Genomic DNA, 23,026 nt, shown 5'->3' with positions numbered 1-23,026 from the left:
TTACTGACAGGGGTCCCCACAACTTGGGAAATTTTATCAAGGGGTCACGGCACTAGCAAGGTTGAGAACCACCGCACTAGATGGAAATGAACATCACTACTGTACATTGCATATGTAGGTTGCACTAAAAGTTTTTCCAAAACAGCACCTGAAAGAGGATGAGACAAACTGTAATGTGAACCTGATGTCTGTGGTTTATGTACTTTAAGTTGTTATTAGATACATTACATTAATATAGTATTTTCTCTATAGAGTCTTTAAAAGAGTTCAGGATTAAAAAAAAAAAAAACAATTATACTTACCCAGGTGGATGCAGCATTGATCAAATTCTGAATCTGTCCCCCTCCGGCTCTGTAGTGAGAGGCTCTCTCTGCTCTCTCCTCCAGCGCTCACTTGAGTGCTGGGCTGTAGGGGGGGGGGGGGGTGGAAGAGTCTGCCTCAGACACTTAGCGGATAGCTGAGAGGCTGAGCTAGGTGCCTATCCAGGCTTCTGGGTGGACACCGACCATGTGATCAGGATCTTTTTAGAGCCTGGACCGCCTCTGTGATGTCACCTGACAGAGAGCTTCAGCCCGCTGTAAGCTGAAAATGGATCACAGAGCAGAACAAACTGCACTCCTGTGATCCATAGGAGAAGTATGGCCAAAATACCTTTACCCATACTTCTCCTTTAACCACTTAACCATTAGCTGACGGCCGTATGACTTTGTACGGCCGCAGCGCGGCTCTCAATCCCTAACAGGCCGTCTTTTTACAGCCGCCCCTTTGCTCGTTCCCCGCGCGCGCTCCCGAGCACGCAGCGGGGAACTGCTGTGCTGGCCGTGTCCCTTGGACACAGCCAAACACAGATCGCGGTAAATAGCCAATCGCAGCGGTTATTTACAGCGCGATCTGTGCGGCCAATGAGAGATAATCTCATATGTAAACATATGAGATCATCTCTCATTGCCAGCTCTCCCCTCCTCACACAGACACCGCGTGTGAGGAGGGGAGAGAAATCAAAGTAACCAGCGATAAAAAAATAAAAATGACTAACCAGTGCCACCACCTGTGCCCCCCACAGTACTACAGTGCCCCACACAGTGCCCCCCACAGTACTACAGTGCCCCACACAGTACCCCCCAGTACTACAGTGCCTGCCACAGTGCCCCCCACAGTACCACAGTGCCCCCCAGTACCCCTGTGTGCTCCCCAATACCACCGAGTGCCCCCCAGTACCACCGCGTGCCCACCAGTACCACCGTGTGCCCACCTGTGCCTACCAGTACCACCGTGCCCACCAGTACCACCATGCCCACCAGTACCACCGTGCCCACCTTTGCCACCATGCCCACCTGTGCCACCGTGCCCACCTGTGCCACCAGTACCCCCTGTGCCCAGTGCCCATCTGCAATCAGTGCCCACCTGTGCCACCTCATCAGTGCCCACCTGTGCCACAGTCAATCAGTGCACATCAGTACCCATCTCATCAGTACCCATCTCAGTGCCATCTGTGCCACCTCATTAGTGCCATCTGTGCCGCCTCATTAGTGCCATCTGTGCCGCCTCATCAGTGCCCACCTGTGTCCACCAGTACACAGGCCTCATCGGTGCACATCAGTACCCATCTCATCAGTACCCATCTCAGTGCCATCTGTGCCGCCTAGGTGCCATCTGTGCCACCTCATCAGTGCCATCTGTGGGCATTCCTGGCTTGTTAGGGTCTCAAGAAATGAGATAGGCCTTCAGTACATCAGGTGTGATCAGATGTGATAATTTTTTATGATTTGTACGATAGCTTGTAGACTCTAAAACTTTCACACAGACCAAATAATTTCCAAAAACTTTGGGTTATTTTTATCAAAGACATGTAGCAGTATAAATTGTGGCCAAAATTTATGAAGAAAAATTAATAATTTGCAAAATTTTATCACAGAAACTAAGAAAAAATCTTTTTTTTTTCAAATTTTCTGTCTTTTTTCATTAATAGCGCAAAAAATAAAAAACGCAGAGGTGATCAAATACCACCAAAAGAAAGCTCTATTTGTGGGGAAAAAAAGGACAACAAAATCATTTGGGTACAGTGTTGCATGACTGAGTAATTGTCATTCAAAGTGTAAGAGCACCGAAAGCTGAAAATTGGTCTGGTCAGGAGGGTGTTTAAGTGCCCAGTATGGAAGTGGTTAAGGACCACCTCCTGCACATTTATGTTGGCAGAATGGCACTGCTGGGCACATGCACGTATAGGTACGTCCTGTGCTTGTACCCAGCCGTGGGTACCCATTCCGAAGCTCCGGGACCGCGGGACCCGCAGACCCAATCGCCGCTGGAGTCCCGCGATCGGTCCCTGGAGCTGAAGAACGGGGAGAGCCATATGTAAACACAGCTTCCCCGTTCTTCACTGTGGCAGCATCATCGATCGTGTGATCCCTTTTATAGGGATACAAAATCGATGATGTCACACCTACAGCCACACCCCCCTACAGTTGTAAACACACATTAGGTGAAACATAACCTCTTCAGCGCCCCCTGTGGTTAACTCCCAAACTGCAACTGTCATTTCCACAGTAAACAATGCATTTTAAATGCATTTTTTGCTGTGAAAATGACAATGGTCCCAAACATGTGTCAAAATTGTCCGAAGTGTCCGCCATAATGTCGCAGTCACAAAAAAAATCACCCCCCCTACAGTTGTAAACAAACATGAGGTTACACATAACCCCATCAGCGCCCCCTTGTGGTTAACTCCTAAACAATGCATTTTAAATGCATGTTTTGCTGTGAGAATGAAAATGGTCCAAAAAATGTGTCAAAATTGTCCGAAGTGTCCGCCATAATGTCGCAGTCACGAAAAAAATCGCTGATCGCCGCCATTAGTATTAAAAAAAAATAATAATAATAAAAATGCAATAAAACTATCCCCTATATTGTAAACGCTATAAATTTTGCGCAAACCAACCGATAAACGCTTATTGCAATATTTTTTAACAAAAATAGTTAGAAGAATACATATCGGCCTAAACTGAGGAAAACATTTTTTTAATATATATTTTTGGGGGATATTTATTATAGCAAAAAGTAACAAATATTGAATTTTTTTCAAAATTGTCGCTCTATTTTTGTTTATAGCGCAAAAAATAAAAAGAGGTGATCAAATACCACCAAAAGAAAGCTCTATTTGTGGGGAAAAAAGACGCCAATTTTGTTTGGGAGCCACGACCGCGCAATTGTCTGTTAAAGTGACGCAGTGCCGAATGGCAAAACCTGGCTAGGTCCTTTAGCTGCCTAAAGGTCCGGGTCTTAAGTGGTTAATGTCCAGTTTTTATTTTTTTGAATTGATAATTGTTTTCTATCTTTTGTAAACAATTTTAGTAAGCTTCATTGTTGCACAGCCTGTTTTGTATAGATTGTTTTTTTGTTTTTTGTTTTTTTTGGGGGGGGGGGGTCAGGAAATATACAGTTGTGCTCATAAGTTTACATACCCTGGCAGAATCTATGATTTCTTGGCCTTTTTTCAGAGAATATGAATGATAACACAAAAACATTTCTTTCACTCATGGTTAGTGTTTGGCTGAAGCCACTTATCATGATTTAAAGAGTAAACACAGTTAATTTATAATGACAACAGAAACTACCCAAATTACTCTGATCAAAATGTACATACCCTGGTTATCAATCAACTGTGTTTACTCTTTAAATCATAATGACAACAGAAACTAGCCAAATTACCCTGATTAAAAGTTTACATACCCTGGTTATATTGGCCTGATAACATGTGTAGCGCTACCCCCTCAGAAGCCGCTGGTTAGATTGGGACGCATGTTACAGTATGTTACCTCTGTGTCTAGGGATGATGATGATGAGAGTAATCACGGAATGTCCAGACAGCAGGGTGACGTTTTCTGTGCTTTTATTACTGGTCCAACATGACCAACAGTTAACTCGAGGTAGATAGAGAAAGATTGATGAAAGAGTTTTGCAGATTCAGGCCTATGGATAACTGAAGCAATCCTGCTTCAAACGATAACTCTTACTTGTCGCCACTCCAGCCGGAGTGGGTATAGTGCACCTGGACAGGTCCCTCTCACAGGTTTGGCAGCCAGGGTGTCACTCGGAACTGTTGAGAAGGAACAAGTCTCTGCCACCTACTTGGCTCAGATAGGAATAGGATTAGGAGTGAGACCTCTTCCACAGGCCCTTCCCTCAGGAACATGAATAGTGGAGCAAATCCTCTCAATGAATAATTTTAAAAAGATATCCAAGGAATTAAGAATGCCAATCAACAGTGTTCAAACTCTAATCAAGAAGTTGAAAATGAGGGGTTCTGTTGAAACTAAACCACGGCCAGGTAGACCAACAAAAATTTCAGCCACAACTGCCAGTAAAATTGTCCGAGATGCAAAGAAAAACACACAAATAACTTCAGGTGAAATACAAGACTCTGAAAACATGTGGTGTGGCGGTTTCTAGATGCACATTAAGGAGGCACTTGAAGAAAGATGGGCTGCATGATCGAGTCGTCAGAAGAAAGCTATTACTGTGCAAATGCCACAAAGTATTCCCCTTACAATATGCCAAACAGCACAGAGACAAGCCTCAAACCTTCTGGCACAAAATCATTTGGAGGGATAAGACCACAATTTAGCTTTTTGGCCACAACCATCAACGTGACATTTGGAGAGGCATCAACAAGGCCTATGATGAAAGGTACATCATTCCTACTGTGAAACACGAAGGTGAATCGATGATGTTTTGGGGATGTGTGAGCTACAAAAGGCACAGAAAATGTTGTCAAAATTGATGGCAAGATTAATGCAGTATGTTATCAAAAAATACTGGAGCAACATTTGCATTCATCAGCCAGGAAGCTGTGCATGGGATGTACTTGGACATTCCAACATGACAATGATCCAAAACACAAGGCCAAGTTGAGCTGTCATTGGCTACAGCAGAATAAAGTGAAGGTTCTGGAGTGGCCATCTCAGTCTCCTGACCTCAATATCATTGAGCCACTCTGGGGAGATCTCAAACGTGCAGTTCATGCAAGACAGCCCAATAATTTACAGGAACTGGAGGCTTTTTGCCACGAGGAATGGGCAGCTTTACCATCTGCGAAGATAAAGAGCCTCATCCACAAATACCACAAAAGACTTCAAGCTTTGATGTTAAAGGGGGCAATACACAGTATTAAGAACTGGGGTATGTAAACTTTTGATCAGGGTCATTTGGGTAGTTTCTGTTGTCATTATGATTTAAAAAGAGTAAACACAGTTGATTGATAATAAATGGCTTCAGCCAAACACTAACCATGAATGAAAGAAAAGTTTTTGGGTTATCATTCATATAGTTGCAAGAAAAAGTATGTGAACCCTTTTGGAATGATATGGATTTCTGCACAAATTGGTCATAAAATGTGATTTGATCTTCATCTAAGTCACAACAATAGACAATCACAGTCTGATTAAACTAATAACACACAAATAATTAAATGTTACCATGTTTTTATTGAACACACCATGTAAACATTCACAGTGCAGGTGGAAAAAGTATGTGAACCCTTGGATTTAATAACTGGTTGAACCTCCTTTGGCAGCAATAACTTCAACCAAATGTTTTCTGTATTTGCAGATCAGACGTGCACAACGGTCAGGAGTAATTCTTGACCATTCCTCTTTACAGAACTGTTTGAGTTCAGCAATATTCTTGGGATGTCTGGTGTGAATCGCTTTCTTGAGGTCATGCCCCAGCATCTCAATCGGGTTGAGGTCAGGACTCTGTCTGGGCCACTCCAGAAGGCATATTTTCTTCTGTTTAAGCCATTCTGTTGTTGATTGACTTCTATGCTTTGAGTCGATGTCCTGTTGCAACACCCATCTTCTGTTGAGCTTCAGCTGGTGGATAGATGGCCTTAAGTTCTCCTGTAAAATGTCTTCATAAACTTGGGAATTCATTTTTCCTTCGATGATAGCAATCCGTCCAGGCCCTGATGCAGCAAAGCAGCCCCAAATCATGATGCCCCCACCACCATACTTCACAGTTGGGATGAGGTTTTGATGTTGGTGTGCTGTGCCTCTTTTTCTCCACACATAGAGTTGTGGGTTTCTTCCAAACAACTCAACTTTGGTTTCATCTGTCCACATATTATTTTGCCAGTACTGCTGTGGAACATCCAGGTGCTCTTGTGCAAATTGTTAATTTGCAGCAAAGTTTTTTTTTTTTGGACAGCAGTGGCTTCCTCTGTGGTATCCTGAAAGAATAGTTAATAATATCTAATATTCTTGTATCTCAAGGGCGTTTCTGAATGAACAGCATTCATAGTCAGGTTGACTTGAAAATAATGTGTGAGTTTATTAACACACAGGTGGCATCATAAACACAATGAAAAATAGTATTACAGTTCAGTTTAGTGTAGATAAAAATATATGAAATAGAATAGATGGTGCTGTAGCAAGCTTATGAAAGCATGTGTGGTTTCTGCGTGCTGGCTTCAGACTCCATTTTGTCTGAGAGTTTCCAAAGTGAAGAAGAAGCAGGAAATTTTGGGCCAAATCCTCAAAAGAGATAGGGCGGCGTATCTACTGATACGCCGCCGGATCTCTGTTTCTATCTTTGGAACTGATCCACAGAATCAGTTTCCAAGAGATAGGCAGAAGATCCGACGTGTAATTGAATTACACTGCCAGATCTTAAGGATGCAATTCTAGGCCGGCCGCTAGGTGGCGAGGCCATTGCGGCCGGCGTAGAATATGCAAATGACCAGTTACGGCGATCCCCGAACGTTCCGACGGGCCCGTCGCTCTAAATCTACGTCGTTTACGTCGAGTTCCGCCGCGTAAAACTAGGGCTTAGCCCTAGTTCTCTTAAGCCATGTTAAGTATGGCCGTCGTTCCCGCGTCAAATTTTAAAATTCTACGTCGTTTGCGTAAGACGTCCGTGAATGGCGCTGGACGCCATTTACGTTAACGTCTAAGCAAATGACGTCGGAGCGACGTCAGTTAGCGCAATGCACGTCGGGTAAGTTACCCGACGGAGCTTGCGCAGTACGTCCGGCGCGGGAGCGCGCCTAATTTAAATGGGACTCGCCCATTTGAATAGGAACGCCTTGCGCCGGACGGATTTAAGTTACAGCGCCGCAAATTTCCAGGTAAGTGCTTTGTGGATCGGCACCTAACTTGGGAATTTTGCGGCGGTGTAACTTAAATCCGAAAAGTTATGTTCCGCGGCGTGGATTTTTGTGGATTTGGCCCTATGTTCTTAGACTTTTGGTCTGTTCTTCTTGTCCATCTAAATATGTCAGTGTTATCTTTCAAAGTGGGTGCGGTTGTCCGGCCGCCATGGGAGAGACCTATCAAAGTGGGCCAGTCTGGATGAAGTCCAGGGCCAAATTTTTGTCCCAGTCCAGCCCTGACAGCTATAACTTCATTAAGTATCTATATACTAATATAAATACGATTTTACTAAACTAACTTAACAAGAGATATAAAAAAATATATTATTTATCTCACTACATAAATCTATTCTGAAAATCTATTCTTGTGACCCTACACCAAGATTCCTTATGTGTCATTCTCAAATTGCTAACCAGAAATATCCAGCAATGCTCAGCTTTAGATTGAAGAATCATGTCATATCAATTGATCAAGGTAATTCACTCATACCTAATTATTATGATTAATCATAAAACCAAATATGTTTTGCAAGCTTGCCATGAATATAATAAAACACCTATAAGTGCCGAATTATGAATTTGAAATAATATTCTAACATATCCTCCCACAAAATCCTTTCTTGTCTAGTGTTTTACGTATCGTAGATTCACTAACAGGGATGTTAGTATATGCCAGAGACTTTTGTAAGTCTTTAGCTGACACTCTAGGATTCTTCTTCACCTCATTGAGCAGTCTGCTCTGTGCTCTTGCAGTCATCTTTACAGGACGGCCACTCCTAGGGAGAGTAGCAGCAGTGCTGAACTTTCTCCATTTATAGACAATTTGTCTTACCGTGGACTGATGAACAGCAAGGCTTTTGGAGATACTTTTATAACCCTTTCCAGCTTTATGTAAGTCAACAATTCTTAATCGTAGGTCTTCTGAGAGCTCTTTTGTGCGAGGCATCATTCACATGAGGCAATGCTTCTTGTGAAAAGCAAACCCAGAACTGGTGTGTGTTTTTTTATAGGCAGGGCAGCTGTAACCAACACCTCCAATCTCATCTCATTGATTGAACTCCAGTTGGCTGACACCTCACTCCAATTAGCTCTTGGAGATGTCATTAGTTTAGGGGTTCACATACTTTTTCCACCTGCACTGTGAATGTTTACATGATGTGTTCAATAAAAACATGGTAACATTTAATTATTTGTGTGTTATTAGTTTAAGCAGACTGTAATTGTCTATTGTTGTGACTTGAAGATCAGATCACATTTTACGACCAAATTGTGCAGAAATCCATATCATTTCAAATGGGTTTACATACTTTTTCTTGCAACTGGATTCTCTGAAAAATGGCCAAGAAATCATACATTCTGCCAGGATGTAAACTTATGAGCACAACTGTAAAAATGTATTAATTTTCTTTACTTTCGCCCAGTAAATATGAAATATTGGATATGAATATCATGTATTGTCTACCTAGTCACCAGTTGGCCTACCGTGCCAAGCAGACGGCTAGGCATGGTCGCTCCCCAAGTGGCTCTAGATGGTATTGAACCCGGGACCTTTCGGTTGCTGCTTTGGTTCTTTACTTCTGAGCCACTCCTCAGTTTGGTATTCTGCCTGCTTTCTAGCTAAGCATAGTTCTGAATGATGTGCTGATCGCCTTTCTCTGGATCTCCTTGCAATCTGCACCTGACACTTCTGGTTCAGCTGAGACAGGTTACCTAATCAACTAGGGTATAAAACACTGCCTCACTCTGAGGGATTTGTCAGTTCATTGTTTTGTTTCTATCATTGCCAAAGGTTCCTGTATTCTAGTTACAGCTACAAGACTGACTCCAGCTTCTGACCCTGTCTATGTTGATAGTTTATTCTGAATTCTGGAATCAATGACTACGGCTTTACTCCGACTATCCTTTGGCAAATTTCTGTCAAGCCCCTGTGCACAGACTCACAGACCAGGTAGCTTCTTACCTTGTATTTACAAGGGTGAGCATACAACTCTGCATTATGGACTCCAACCAAGGTAAGCCCTTACACTTTTCATGCGATTTCCACTGTGTTCTTAGAAATTGTTGTAAAAAGCGATATGGCTTATCTCACTGACTCATGCTTCTTCAAAAGCTACTTCCAAGGTTTCAATCAAGCAAAAACAGGCTGTTTTTACTGCAGTGTTTATTTTGCTAACTCACAGTGCTCTGTAAATCTTTTTTAATATATTACATTTTATTATGTAAAACAAAGAATTTTTTTTTTTTACAATAACATTTATTTTAAAGACAAAAAAGGGTTAAAAACAAATTAAAATTAACATGGACACTCAGTTTTTGTTCACCATGCTTGAGTTCCCATGGTGATAGACTTTTCAGAGCATGAATTGCCAGCAAATTGGGGCTGAGTATGGCAACCAGAGTGGTAAAGGCCATTAGAACAGAAGGGAGGTATGGCTACGGGATGGTAGAGCATAGGCGGGGGTCAAGTCCTGGGGAAAAAAGTGTGGGAACTTCCACCCAAGATCCACTACTAAACCGCAAGTTCTTTCTAAATCCCGTGAAAACTCGCGGCAGACCTCCGCAATGTCTCCTGGGAACAATGACAAAAGCTCCCAGGAGACATTGCGGCATCGAGGAAGTGACGGAATACCCGCACACTACCTGATAAATCCATATACAGGAAGCAGCCAGTAACATAAAGGATTACTAAGGTTCGCCTGCCCCTGACAGTGACTCAAGCTGGGCATCGCCGCTTAGTGAATTATTGGCTCGGGCGGCTCGGCTGCTCAAGTCCTGCAAAGGGAACTGAGTTCCTGCTGAGAAAAAAGTGCAGGAACTCCGTTCCCACGTGTTCCGCAGGACTTGAGCCCTGAGCATAGGGATTCTCTGACAAGCAGCTGCTGATTAATTTCCTGTCTTGTGGGTTTCCCATAGAGTGGTTACTACTGCAGAGTATTTGGTTCTCATTGTTCCTCTTCCTTCCACTATCTTCATCAATAGAACTTTGTTATGGCAAAGAGGATGGTAAACGGCTGACTGAAGCTTGCAAAACATTGTTCTAAATGATTGTATTGTCTTTTATCTAAACACTTGTACCCGTCAACTGATTATTAATGACCTGTATCTGTCAATTGACAGATCATCAATTAATTTCAACTGATTTTGAAGTCATGCATCATTAACCACTTGACATCCAGGCCTATTTTGGCACTTTTCTCCTTCATGTAAAAATCACAATTTTTCCCTGGAAAATTAATCAGAACCCCCAAACATTATATATATTTTTTTAGCAGACACCCTAGGGAATAAAATGGCGGACGTTGCAACTTTTTTTCTCGCACAGTATTTGCGCAATAATTGTTCGAATGCCTTTTTTTGGGGAAAAAAACGGTTTAATGGATTAAAAAATAACAAAACAGTAAAGTTAGCCCATTTTTTTTTTGTATGATGTTACGCCAAGTAAATAGATAAATAACATGTCACACTTTAATATTGCATGCACTCATGGAATGGTGCCAAACTTCGGTACTTAAAAATCTCCATAGGCGACGCTTAAATTTTTTTTTACAGGTTACTATTTTCGAGTTACAGAGGAGGTCTAGTGCTAGAATTGTTGCACACGCTCTAACGCACGCGACAATACCTCACATGTGGGGTTTGAAGGGCGTTTACATATGTGGGCGGGACTTGCATGCAAGTTCACTTCTAAGCGCGAGCTACCGGGGACAGGGGCGTTTTAAAAAAAAAAATGTGTAATTTAATTTTTATTTTACTTCATTTTTTAATTTAACACTTTATTTTACTTTTTTTTTATTTCCTATTACAAGGAATGTTAACATCCCTTGTAATAGGAATCACTGTGACAGGTCTTCTTAATGGAGAGATGTGGGGTCAGGCTTACAAGCATTAGATCGGTGAAAAAATTCACTGATCTAATGCCGACAGCCGCGATTGCGGCTTTGTTTACTTCCGGGTACCGGGCGTGACGTCATAACGTCACGCCCGGACCTCCGACGGTCATAGAGATGACTGGTGACCATCTGGTCACCAGTCATCTCTATGGTTTCTCAAGAAACGCTGGCCGATTTGCTCTCCGGGTCCCTGATGGCACGGGAGAGCCCAGAGAAGCACCGGCGGGAGGGGGGTGATGTCCCCTCCCGCCGCCTATAAGAACGATCAAGCGGTGGAACCGGCGCTATAGCTGCAGGCATCAATTCAGATATCACCGCACAAAGCCAAGGATGTCCATGGACGTCCTCGGATGTCAAGTGGTTAAACAGGTTTTCACTTTAAACCTGCTTCCTCATACTACACCTTGTAGTTCCACATATTCTCGTTGTACATTTGGAATTGAATCATACATATATACCTACAATACATAGCTGTCCTTCTTCTCAGGACAAGTTTATATTTGCAAAATGTGTCTGTTCAGTATGCATATTTTTAGGACACACATACATTGAAGATGATGGCCACTCTTAGTTACCTGAACCCCACAGATCAATGCACTGTTTTTTCATTGTTGGACACTTTCCATGCAGACAATACCCTTGGCCATCCATACAAGAGGTGCCATCTTTTTTGAACAAATCGAGGCAGCGATTGGATTTCCCATCACATGTGTCTGGAAGGTCACACTCATGAAAGCTATGTTGGCACATGCTTCCCGCTTTCTTAAACTGTAATATCACCAAAATTCACACACATTAGCACAAGAACATTGCAGTGTTATTCAACAGCATTATCACCTACTTTTAAAAGTCTGAAAATTAGGTTTAAACTGGAATTTAGGCAATGTGGTCCCAGTGAAATAAAGGGATGATAAAGTTCTCCACCATACCTAAAAGGGGTCATTCATATATAATGCCATTTTAACACCTCTCCTGGCACAATTAGATTGGATTATGCAATTAGAAATGGGTGGTTTCACAAGATTTCACATCTCTGATACTGTTCTTGGACAATCAGCATCTGCCTTGACACATTTAATGCAGGGTTGCCAACCATAAGATTATGTACAGATAATTTTTTAATTTTTTTTTTTTTTTTTTACAACTGTCTCAAAATATCAAGGACTGATAATTTGTTGTGTTGACTTTTTAGGTGTGAATCGGGCAAATTACTTGTTATGCGTATTGTCAGTGTTTCCATATTGTGTTTTGTACGGTTTAAATATGGGTTGTCTTTGTTTTTAATAGAAGTTGTATAATTTTTTGAGTTGCCAGTTAAAAATGTGCTCAGTCAGTAAATTGTCCATGTTTTTTGTCAGTAAAAAATGCTGCGGTAGTTTGGCACCACTGATTTCATGATGATTGGATTAAAGCAAAGGAGTCATACGTGTGGCTATAAATGCTGGGGTATGTTCCAGACACTCATTAGAGCAGAATAAACAGGGTGCATAAGCAGTGAAGTATTCTTAGGCCCGTTTCACACTGGGGCGTTATTCGAGCGTTATTACAGCGTTATTCGAGCGAAGCCTCATCTGCAATCCCAATGTGCTGGTAAAGCACCGCTAAGACCCTAACGTTTAGGGTGTTTTTGCAGTGCCTCAGTGTGAAAGGGTAAGGCGTTTTTACAGTGCTTTCAATTCATTTAAATGGAGAGGGACGTTTTTGGAGCGTTTTTTTCAGAGCCCAAAAGCTGCTCCAAAGATGCTGCTTGCAGGACTCAGTGTGAAAGGGTCCATTGAGATGCATGGAGAGCGTTTTAAGAGCGCTAAAACGCTGTAAAAACGCTTCAGTGTGAAAGGGGTCTAAAAGGGGTTGTAAAGGTACAAATCTATTTTTATTTTATTTTTTCCTAAAACGCTTCCTTTACCCTAGTGCAGTACTCCTTCGATTTTGCTTTTAAGTGTCCTTATTTCTTCTGAGAAATCCTCATTTCCTGTTCTTCTGTCTGTAACTCAACACAGTAATGCAAGGCTTTCTCCCTGGTGTGGAGTTTCGTGCTCGCCCTCTCCCTTGGACTACAGTAGAGTCAGGACGCCCACTAACACACAGCTCCTTTCTGTTAGTAGGCATCCTGACTCTCCTGTAGTCCAAGGGAGGGGGCGAGCACGACACTCCGCACCAGGAAGAAAGCCTTGCATTACGGTGTGTAGTTACAGACAGGAGAACAGGAAGTGAGGATTTCTCAGAAGAAATAAGGACATTTAAAAGCAAAATCGAAGGATGAGGTAAGTGAAGGAGGACTGCACTAAGGTAAAGGAAACTATTTAGGAAAAAATGTTTACCTTTTACAACCCCTTTAACACTTGGTAAGGTGCAGAGTTTTATCTCCCCCCCACTTTCACCTGTGAGCTACTTCAAGGCTTTTTAATCAAAGACCACTCATTTGCCAGCATACAATGTCGAGCAAGATTTCTGTACTTACCAGCAAGTGATGGAAATGAGAGGCATGTGGAGGTACAGCGGGTATCCCTCAGTTTTGCAAGAGATGTCACAATTTGCATCTTACAAAGTAAATAATGCAACCATCAATCCCTCCCCTCATGCCAGGGTACTAGGTGTAATCCTAGACTCTGACCTGTCCTTTCAGCCCCAAATACAAACGTTGTCAAAAGCTTGTAGACTTCACCTCTGTAACATCTCTAAAATATGTCCCTTTTGAATAAATGAAACCACCAAGCTACTCATTCACTCCCTTGTTATCTCCCGCCTTGACTATTGTAACTCCCTTCTCATTGGCCTACCTCTCCATAGGCTATCCCCTCTTCAGTCTATCATGAATGCTGCTGCCAGACTTATCCACCTTACCAACCACCAGGGTTGGACTGGCCATCGGGACTACCGGGAGTTTCCCGGTGGGCCGATGGCTCAGTGGGCCAGTTGTCACTCAGGGGCGTCGGGAAGGGGTGGCTAAAGCCCCGAATGGGTCCCCAAAAAGCCCGGAGTCCGCCCTGAGTGTAAACATCCAGTGATGATTGGTGAGCAAGCGGGGCGTGCGGCCGCAGTGAGAGTGGAGCTGTCAAAACGAAGCACTGATGTCGGGGATGGGCGGGGCCAATATGCGGGGGCACCCCCATCATCAGTGCTTAGATTTGACAGCTCCACTCTTACTGCAGCAGCAAGCCCGATACCAATGTGCGGGGCCCCTTTCGTCCAGTACATTTGCAAACACTGCCTGTATACACTCTGACAGTCAGAATGTATACAGGCAGTGTTTGCTATGTACTGGACGAAGGGGCCCCGCACATCGGTATCGGGTCGTGCGGCTGCAGAGTCTGACTGCTGGCTGGGGAGGAAGGTGGTGGCCGCACCCGTTGCAACTACTGCAAGTGCACGGTTCCAGTGCAGGCTGCAGAGTATTGCTGCTGGAGGGGGTGCATGGCGGGTGGCGTGCATGTGCAGGGTGACAACAGTGAACCTGTTGAACATCCTGCCTGTGTGTCCTCTCAGACCTCTTCTCTCCCTCTCTCCTCCTTCCCCCCCACAGCTGCTTTCATCCATGCAATACAATAGAAGACAGACTGTCCGAGCAGAAGTTGCTGTTAAAAAGTTAAAAAGCCTGTGATTGGTTGCTAGGGGCAGTCCTAGCAACCAATCGTCTGTCTGTAACATGGAAAGTTGAACAGCTCCCGCCTTCTGCTTGGACGCTTCGCATCCTCTGAGTGTCTTCTCCCTGCTGTGTAAGGTAAGGGAGGGGGCACTGACATAAAGGGAGCTGTGTTATGTTGCAAAGAAAGAAGATGGCTGTAAAGGTTACCAAAAAGGAGGGGACTGTGAAAGGAAGTGGGTGTCAGTGTTTGTGTAAGGAGGGGGGGTGTCAGTGTTTGTGTAAAGAGGGGGGGTCAGTGTTTGTGTAAGGAGGGGGGGGGTCAGTGTTTGTGTAAGGAGGGGGGGGCAGTGTTTGTGTAAGGAGGGGGGGGTCAGTGTTTGTGTAAGGAGGGGGGGGTCAGTGTTTGTGTAAGGAGGGGGGGGTCAGTGTTTGTGTAAGGAGGGGGGTCAGTGTTTGTGTAAGGAGGGGGGGGGGTCAGTGTTTGTGTAAGATGGGGGGGGGGTCAGTGTTTGTGTAAGGAGGGGGGTGTCAGTGTTTGTGTAAGGAGGGGGGGTCAGTGTTTGTGTAAGGAGGGGGGGTCAGTGTTTGTGTAAGGAGGGGGGGTCAGTGTTTGTGTAAGGAGGGGGGGGTCAGTGTTTGTGTAGGGGGGGGGTCAGTGTTTGTGTAAGGAGGGGGGGTCAGTGTTTGTGTAAGGATAGGGGGGACAGTGTTTGTGTAAGGAGGGGGTGGACAGTGTTTGTGTAAGGAGGGGGGGACAGTGTTTGTGTAAGGAGGGGGTGGACAGTGTTTGTGTAAGGAGGGGGGGTCAGTGTTTGTGTAAGGAGGGGGGGTCAGTGTTTGTGTAAGGAGGGGGGGGGTCAGTGTTTGTGTAAGGAGGGGGGGTCAGTGTTTGTGTAAGGAGGGGGGGGTCAGTGTTTGTGTAAGATGGGGGGGTCAGTGTTTGTGTAAGATGGGGGGGTCAGTGTTTGTGTAAGGAGGGGGGGGTCAGTGTTTGTGTAAGGAGGGGGGGTCAGTGTTTGTGTAAGGAGGGGGGGGTCAGTGTTTGTGTAAGGAGGGGGGGTCAGTGTTTGTGTAAGGAGGGGGGGGTCAGTGTTTGTGTAAGGAGGGGGGGTCAGTGTTTGTGTAAGGAGGGGGGGGTCAGTGTTTGTGTAAGGAGGGGGGGGTCAGTGTTTGTGTAAGGAGGGGTGGGTCAGTGTTTGTGTAAGGAGGGGGGGGGGTCAGTGTTTGTGTAAGGAGGGGGGGGTCAGTGTTTGTGTAAGGAGGGGGGTGGACAGTGTTTGTGTAAGGAGGGGGGGGTCAGTGTTTGTGTAAGGAGGGGGGGGTCAGTGTTTGTGTAAGGAGGGGGGGTCAGTGTTTGTGTAAGGAGGGGGGGGTCAGTGTTTGTGTAAGATGGGGGGGGTCAGTGTTTGTGTAAGGAGGGGGGGGTCAGTGTTTGTGTAAGGAGGGGGGGTCAGTGTTTGTGTAAGGAGGGGGGGGTCAGTGTTTGTGTAAGATGGGGGGGTCAGTGTTTGTGTAAGGAGGGGGGGTCAGTGCTTGTGTAAGGAGGGGGGGTCAGTGTTTGTGTAAGGAGGGGGGGGGTCAGTGTTTGTGTAAGGAGGGGGGGGTCAGTGTTTGTGTAAGGAGGGGGTGGACAGTGTTTGTGTAAGGAGGGGGGGTCAGTGTTTGTGTAAGGAGGGGGGGGTCAGTGTTTGTGTAAGGAGGGGGGGGGGCAGTGTTTGTGTAAGGAGGGGGGGACAGTGTTTGTGTAAGGAGGGGGGGTCAGTGTTTGTGTAAGGAGGGGGGGTCAGTGTTTGTGTAAGGAGGGGGGGGGTCAGTGTTTGTGTAAGGAGGGGGGGTCAGTGTTTGTGTAAGGAGGGGGGGGTCAGTGTTTGTGTAAGGAGGGGGGGACAGTGTTTGTGTAAGGAGGGGGGGCGTCAGTGTTTGTGTAAGGAGGGGGGGGTCAGTGTTTGTGTAAGGAGGGGGGGGTCAGTGTTTGTGTAAGATGGGGGGGGTCAGTGTTTGTGTAAGGAGGGGGGGTGTCAGTGTTTGTGTAAGGAGGGGGGGTCAGTGTTTGTGTAAGGAGGGGGGGTCAGTGTTTGTGTAAGATGGGGGGGTCAGTGTTTGTGTAAGGAGGGGGGGGTCAGTGTTTGTGTAAGATGGGGGGGGGTCAGTGTTTGTGTAAGGAGGGGGGGACAGTGTTTGTGTAAGGAGGGGGGGTGTCAGTGTTTGTGTAAGGAGGGGGGGTCAGTGTTTGTGTAAGGAGGGGGGGGTCAGTGTTTGTGTAAGGAGGGGGGGTCGTCAGTGTTTGTGTAAGGAGGGGGGTCAGTGTTTGTGTAAGGAGGGGGGGTCAGTGTTTGTGTAAGGGGGGGGGTCAGTGTTTGTGTAAGGGGGGGGGTCAGTGTTTGTGTAAGGAGGGGGGGTCAGTGTTTGTGTAAGGAGGGGGGGTCAGTGTTTGTGTAAGGATAGGGGGGGACAGTGTTTGTGTAAGGAGGGGGGGGTCAGTGTTTGTGTAAGGAGGGGGGGGTCAGTGTTTGTGTAAGGAGGGGGGGGTCGGTGTTTGTGTAAGGAGGGGGGGTAAGTGTTTGTGTAAGATGGGGGGGGGTCAGTGTTTGTGTAAGGAGGGGGGGGTGTCAGTGTTTGTGTAAGGAGGGGGGGTCAGTGTTTGTGTAAGGAGGGGGGGGTCAGTGTTTGTGTAAGGAGGGGGGGGACAGTGTTTGTGTAAGGAGGGGGCGTCAGTGTTTGTGTAAGGAGGGGGGGGTCAGTGTTTGTGTAAGGAGGGGGGGTCAGTGTTTGTGTAAGGAGGGGGGGGTCAGTGTTTGTGTAAGGAGGGGGGGTCAGTGTTTGTGTAAGGAGGGGGGGTCAGTGTTTGTGTAAGATGGGGGGGGTCAGTGTTTGTGTAAGGAGGGGGGGTGTCAGTGTTTGTGTAAGGAGGGGGGGTCAGTGTTTGTGTAAGGAGGGGGGGTCAGTGTTTGTGTAAGATGGGGGGGTCAGTGTTTGTGTAAGGAGGGGGGGGTCAGTGTTTGTGTAAGATGGGGGGGGGTCAGTGTTTGTGTAAGGAGGGGGGACAGTGTTTGTGTAAGGAGGGGGGGTGTCAGTGTTTGTGTAAGGAGGGGGGGTCAGTGTTTGTGTAAGGAGGGGGGTCAGTGTTTGTGTAAGGAGGGGGGGTCGTCAGTGTTTGTGTAAGGAGGGGGGGTCGTCAGTGTTTGTGTAAGGAGGGGGGGTCAGTGTTTGTGTAAGGGGGGGGTCAGTGTTTGTGTAAGGGGGGGTCAGTGTTTGTGTAAGGAGGGGGGGTCAGTGTTTGTGTAAGGAGGGGGGGTCAGTGTTTGTGTAAGGATAGGGGGGGACAGTGTTTGTGTAAGGAGGGGGTGGACAGTGTTTGTGTAAGGAGGGGGGGGTCAGTGTTTGTGTAAGGAGGGGGGGGACAGTGTTTGTGTAAGGAGGGGGTGGACAGTGTTTGTGTAAGGAGGGGGGGTCTGTGTTTGTGTAAGGAGGGGGGGTCTGTGTTTGTGTAAGGAGGGGGGGTCAGTGTTTGTGTAAGGAGGGGGGGGTCAGTGTTTGTGTAAAGAGGGGGGGGTCAGTGTTTGTGTAAGATGGGGGGGTCAGTGTTTGTGTAAGATGGGGGGGTCAGTGTTTGTGTAAGGAGGGGGGGGGTCAGTGTTTGTGTAAGGAGGGGGGGTCAGTGTTTGTGTAAGGAGGGGGGGTCGTCAGTGTTTGTGTAAGGAGGGGGGGGTCAGTGTTTGTGTAAGGAGGGGGGGTCAGTGTTTGTGTAAGGGGGGGTCAGTGTTTGTGTAAGGGGGGGGGGTCAGTGTTTGTGTAAGGAGGGGGGGTCAGTGTTTGTGTAAGGATAGGGGGGGACAGTGTTTGTGTAAGGAGGGGGTGGACAGTGTTTGTGTAAGGAGGGGGGGGTCAGTGTTTGTGTAAGGAGGGGGGGGGTCAGTGTTTGTGTAAGGAGGGGGTGGACAGTGTTTGTGTAAGGATAGGGGGGACAGTGTTTGTGTAAGGAGGGGGTGGACAGTGTTTGTGTAAGGAGGGGGGGGTCAGTGTTTGTGTAAGGAGGGGGGGGGGTCAGTGTTTGTGTAAGGAGGGGGGGGGGACAGTGTTTGTGTAAGGAGGGGGGGGACAGTGTTTGTGTAAGGAGGGGGGGGACAGTGTTTGTGTAAGGAGGGGGGGTCAGTGTTTGTGTAAGGAGGGGGGGGTCAGTGTTTGTGTAAGGAGGGGGGGTCAGTGTATGTGTCTGTGATTTTTTTAATATGCAGCAAGGCTGGGGGGGGGGGAAATGCACTGCCGCTGGTCATAGTAACTGATTTATTAGACCCTTTCACACTGAGCCGCCCATAGCGTCGGCGGTAAAACGCCGATATTTTTACCGACAACTGCGTATAGTTTACTGTTTTTGTGTGTGTGCAAAAATTAAGTGGGCCGGTCTGGATGAAGTCCAGGGCCAAATTTTTGTCCCAGTCCACCCCTGCCAACCACTCAGTGTCTGCCACTCCTCTCTGCCAATCCCTACACTGACTCCCGATCACCCAGTGAAATAAATTCAAAATACTAACCGCAACATACAAAGCCATTCACAACTCTGCCCTGAGGTACATTACCAATCTTGTCTCCAAATATCACCCAAACCATCATCTACGCTCCTCTCAATCTTCCTTGTTTCCTCCTCTCACGCTCATCTCCAGGCAGGGGCGGACTGACCATTTGGGCAGTGACCAAGGGCCCCATGCCACTAGGGGGCCCCATCAGGGTGGCCAGCCTCAGTAAAACTAGGGACAGTGGGCCATATTCTCGTAGATCGGCGCATATTTACTCAGGTGTAGCGCATCATAGTTGCGCTACGCCGGCTTAACTTGGAGAGAGCTCTCCCATATTCCCGTACCACATGCGTCCTACGTTGCGCTCGCGGAGCTGAAATGTGTCGGCGTAAGTAGGCGCAAGTGACGGTAGGAGGGATGTGGGCGTGAAGAATGCTAATGAACCGTGACCCCATGCAAATGATGTCCAGACCGAACGGAGCATGCGCCGGACGTGCCCCGCCCTCTGCGCATGCGCAAAACAACAGTAGTCGTAAATCCCTGCTGAGTTGGGCCGGCCCAGTGCATAAAAGCGTCACCACATGCGCCCAACGAGTGCAAAGTGACTCCATTTATTCTGTTGGTGGTGTCCGTGAGATTTTGCTCTTTAGCTTTGCAATGCCTGGACCCAGGAAGGAAAGGAGAAAAAAAAATTTCAGCCAAGATGAGAGGGCCATCGTAGTCTCTGCCATGGAGAGATACGATTCAAGACTCCATGGTGCTGACAGTGGCAGCACAAGTAAAACCAAAAAGGAGGAGATCCTTAGGAAAGTGACTGCCCAGGTCAATGCCTTAGGCCATGAGGCAAGGACCCCCCAGGAAATTCTGAAAAAAATGAATGACCTGCGTGGTGTGGTCAGGAACAAGATGGCCATCATTGCAAAGCATGCCAGGGGCACAGGAGGGGGGCCACCCTGTTCTACCCGGCTCACTCAAGAGGAGGAAGTGATTGCCCACTGCCTTCGGAGGGAGCAGGTGGAGGGCCTGGAGGGCCATGACTCAAGTGAGCCACCCATGAGGACAGGTAAGTGTGTTTTATCTTCTGGTGTGTTGCATGTGTGGTGGGGGTGGTGGGTTATGTGACAAGTGTGTGGGTCCACCAACATGTGAATGTTTTGTGTCAACCACAGGTGAGCAGGATGAAGCGGGGCCATCCGATGCTGCCAGTGGCCGTCACAGACCATCATCCACTGAGCAGTCTGCTTCTGTGACTGACCTCCTGGGAAGCCAACAGGCCTTGGTGGAGGGGAGTGGTCAGTCCTCCGCGCAGGAGGTTGTTGAGGAGGAGGTCCAGGAAGAGGTGGTCCAGGAAGAGGTGGTCCACGAAGAGGTGGTCCACAGCGAGCAGGAGGTCTTCCTTTTTTTGGAGGAGTCGCATGTGGTGGCAGGACCATCACAAAGCCCCCGTATCTCCAGCCCCTCAGGGTCCTCCAACACCCTCTCCAGTCCCTCCCGTCCCATCCCCCTCATCTCCAGCCCCTCAAGGTCCTCACTCTATGCAAGGGGCCCAGCCACTCCTGTCCCCAGGAGGGCTACCCACAGGACAAGGGGTGCGGCAGAAATGCTGCATGAGAATCTGGCCAGGCAGCAGGACCAGCAAAGCCGTCATATGGGGGATATCTTGGTGGAGTTGAGGCGCCTGTCCGACAGCTTGGCCTCCTCAGGAGCAGTACCAGATGCTCTCCAAGATGTGGCTGGAAACAGCGCAGCCACAATCACCAGCCTGGGTGAGCTGCAGACTACAACTGCCGAACTTGTGGGGGAGGTCAGGTGCCTGCGAAGGGCTGTTCAGGCCCAGACAGCTACCCAGGAGTCATTGCTCACCCGCATAGCACTGGCTTTGGAGGGCAGACAGGCAGGCAGGGAGGCACCTGGGGATGTTCCTCCACCTGGGGATGTTCCTCCACCTGATGCCCCAGCTCCCCCCAGGCAAGTGAGGGCCAGGAACCTGGGCACCAGGCGTAGCCCGCGCCGGGGCAAGTGATTATTTATTCTTCATTTGCTCTGGTTAATAGCTTTTTTAACTATTTGCTCTGGTTAAGAGCATATTTTAATTTTTGCTCTGGTTAAGAGCATATTTTATTATTTGCTCTGGTTAAGAGCATATTTTATTATTTGCTGTGGTTAAGAGCTTTTTTTTTAATTTTGGGTGCTGCACACAGGCAGTGTTGCAGAGTACAGTGTGAATGGTGTGTGAATGTGGGGTGGTGACATTCCTGCCAGTAAGGGGGGTCACCCTCGGGCGCTGGTGATAAGTTCTCCCCAGGTCCGTATGAATGACGTATGAATGGACAGCAACATCATTGGGGCCTTGACGCGGCGTTGCTGCTCCTTAGTACCGTGCGGTGTACTTCGGTCTAATCCAATGTTCTGTGCATGTGGGGTGTGTGTTAGGGACCACAGTGGTGTGCATGCGTGCATTTTCTGTGTGCCATGTTTAATGTGTGTGTTTAACGTTCAAAGATTCGCTCCACGAGACATCTCCTGACTGCTGTACCATCAGCAGACGGGGTAGCCTCGGTTAGGGGGGGACATGGTGGTTGGGGGGTCAGGTCATCACGTAGGTCAATCTGCAGGCCCTTTCTCACTGCAAAGTTGTGCAGCACGCAACATGCAGCGATGATTTGGCACACGAAGTTGGGGGAATACAGCAGGGTACCCCCAGTCTTATCCAGGCATCGAAAGCGTGACTTAAGGATGCCAAATGTTCGCTCAACCACTGCACGGGTGCGTGCGTGTGCTTCGTTATATCTTCTCTCTCCTGGTGTTTGGGGATTGCGGAATGGAGTCATGAGATGAGGTCCCAGGGCATATGCAGAGTCACCTGGAAGGGAAAAGAGAGGAGGATGTTAGTAATGCATGTGCCCCTCGTGATGTCTGCATCATGGGGGGGGACAGTCATACCTGACACCCATGTCACTCACCAACCAGCCAACTGTCCCCATACACATTCTGCTCAAATTGTCTTGGGATGTCACTTTGCCTGAATATAAAGCTGTCATGGCTGGATCCGGGGTGTTTTGCACGGACGTGCCATATGAGGCCATGTGCATCCACGATCACTTGGACATTGATGGAATGCCAATGTTTTCTGTTGCGGTATATGTGCTCGGTCTCGTGGGGGGGCTGTATTGCCACATGGGTACAATCAATTGCACCCACAGTGCGTGGGAAACCATCAATTAGGCAGAAATCTGTCATTGCCTTCAGCCGCATGTCCTCCTGGGTGGGTCTGATTATGTGGTGCGACATGCGTCGGAGTATTGCGGGGACAACTTGGTGCACGCATCTACTCATGCTGGTTTGGGATATCCCAACCACGTCTCCACTGGTTCTTTGAAAAGAGCCTGTGGCAAGAAAATGCAATGTTGCCAGGACCTTCACCAGTGGCTGCACTGCATGGGATCGTTGTGTTGGGCTGCTGATGTCATTCTTCAGGGCTCTGGTAATTTCAAGGATGGCATCAGGGCTGAATCTATAACGGTGATACACATCCACATCAGCCATGCCAAAGAGGCTAATGCGCTGTGGGTAGATCCTCTCACGTGCCCTCCTCCGTGCCCTCCTCCTTCTAAGTGCCTCTTCCTCCTCACACACTAGCAGTGCTAAGACCACGCCTGCCCCTGGCATGTTGGCATACGAATGTGTTTTCCAAAAAATTTGGTTGCTCAGCTCGTCCGGGATGGTGCTGCTGTATTTGCTTTTTTCAAGCTAACTTACTCAGGTCTGGAGCAAAGTTAACCAAGCTTTATAAGGGGTAACTTTCAGCCGGACAATCGTCTTACGCGCACGGCGCTTAGCCTAAGCCGATCGCGCGTAGGTTCGGGAATCAGCGCATCTACATCATTTG

At 47.3% G+C, this 23,026-nt stretch overlaps 1 protein-coding gene across 1 annotated transcript in view; it reads right to left on the bottom strand.

The window, feature by feature from the left end:
- LOC120933091 (disintegrin and metalloproteinase domain-containing protein 28-like) overlaps positions 1-23,026 on the bottom strand; it is a 150,991-nt gene that overhangs the window by 95,120 nt on the left and 32,845 nt on the right. Inside the window, exon 2 of the mRNA XM_040346090.1 lies at positions 11,613-11,805. Coding sequence (XP_040202024.1) covers positions 11,613-11,787 — 175 coding nt within the window. The 5' untranslated portion in view covers positions 11,788-11,805. The remainder of the gene's footprint in view (positions 1-11,612; positions 11,806-23,026) is intronic.

The sequence above is a fragment of the Rana temporaria genome, chromosome 3 (genome assembly GCF_905171775.1).
Source record: "Rana temporaria chromosome 3, aRanTem1.1, whole genome shotgun sequence".
Classification (NCBI taxonomy): Eukaryota; Metazoa; Chordata; class Amphibia; order Anura; family Ranidae; genus Rana; species Rana temporaria.
The sequence above is the reverse complement of the archived record's forward strand: the minus strand, read 5'-3'. Positions and strand labels throughout refer to the sequence as shown.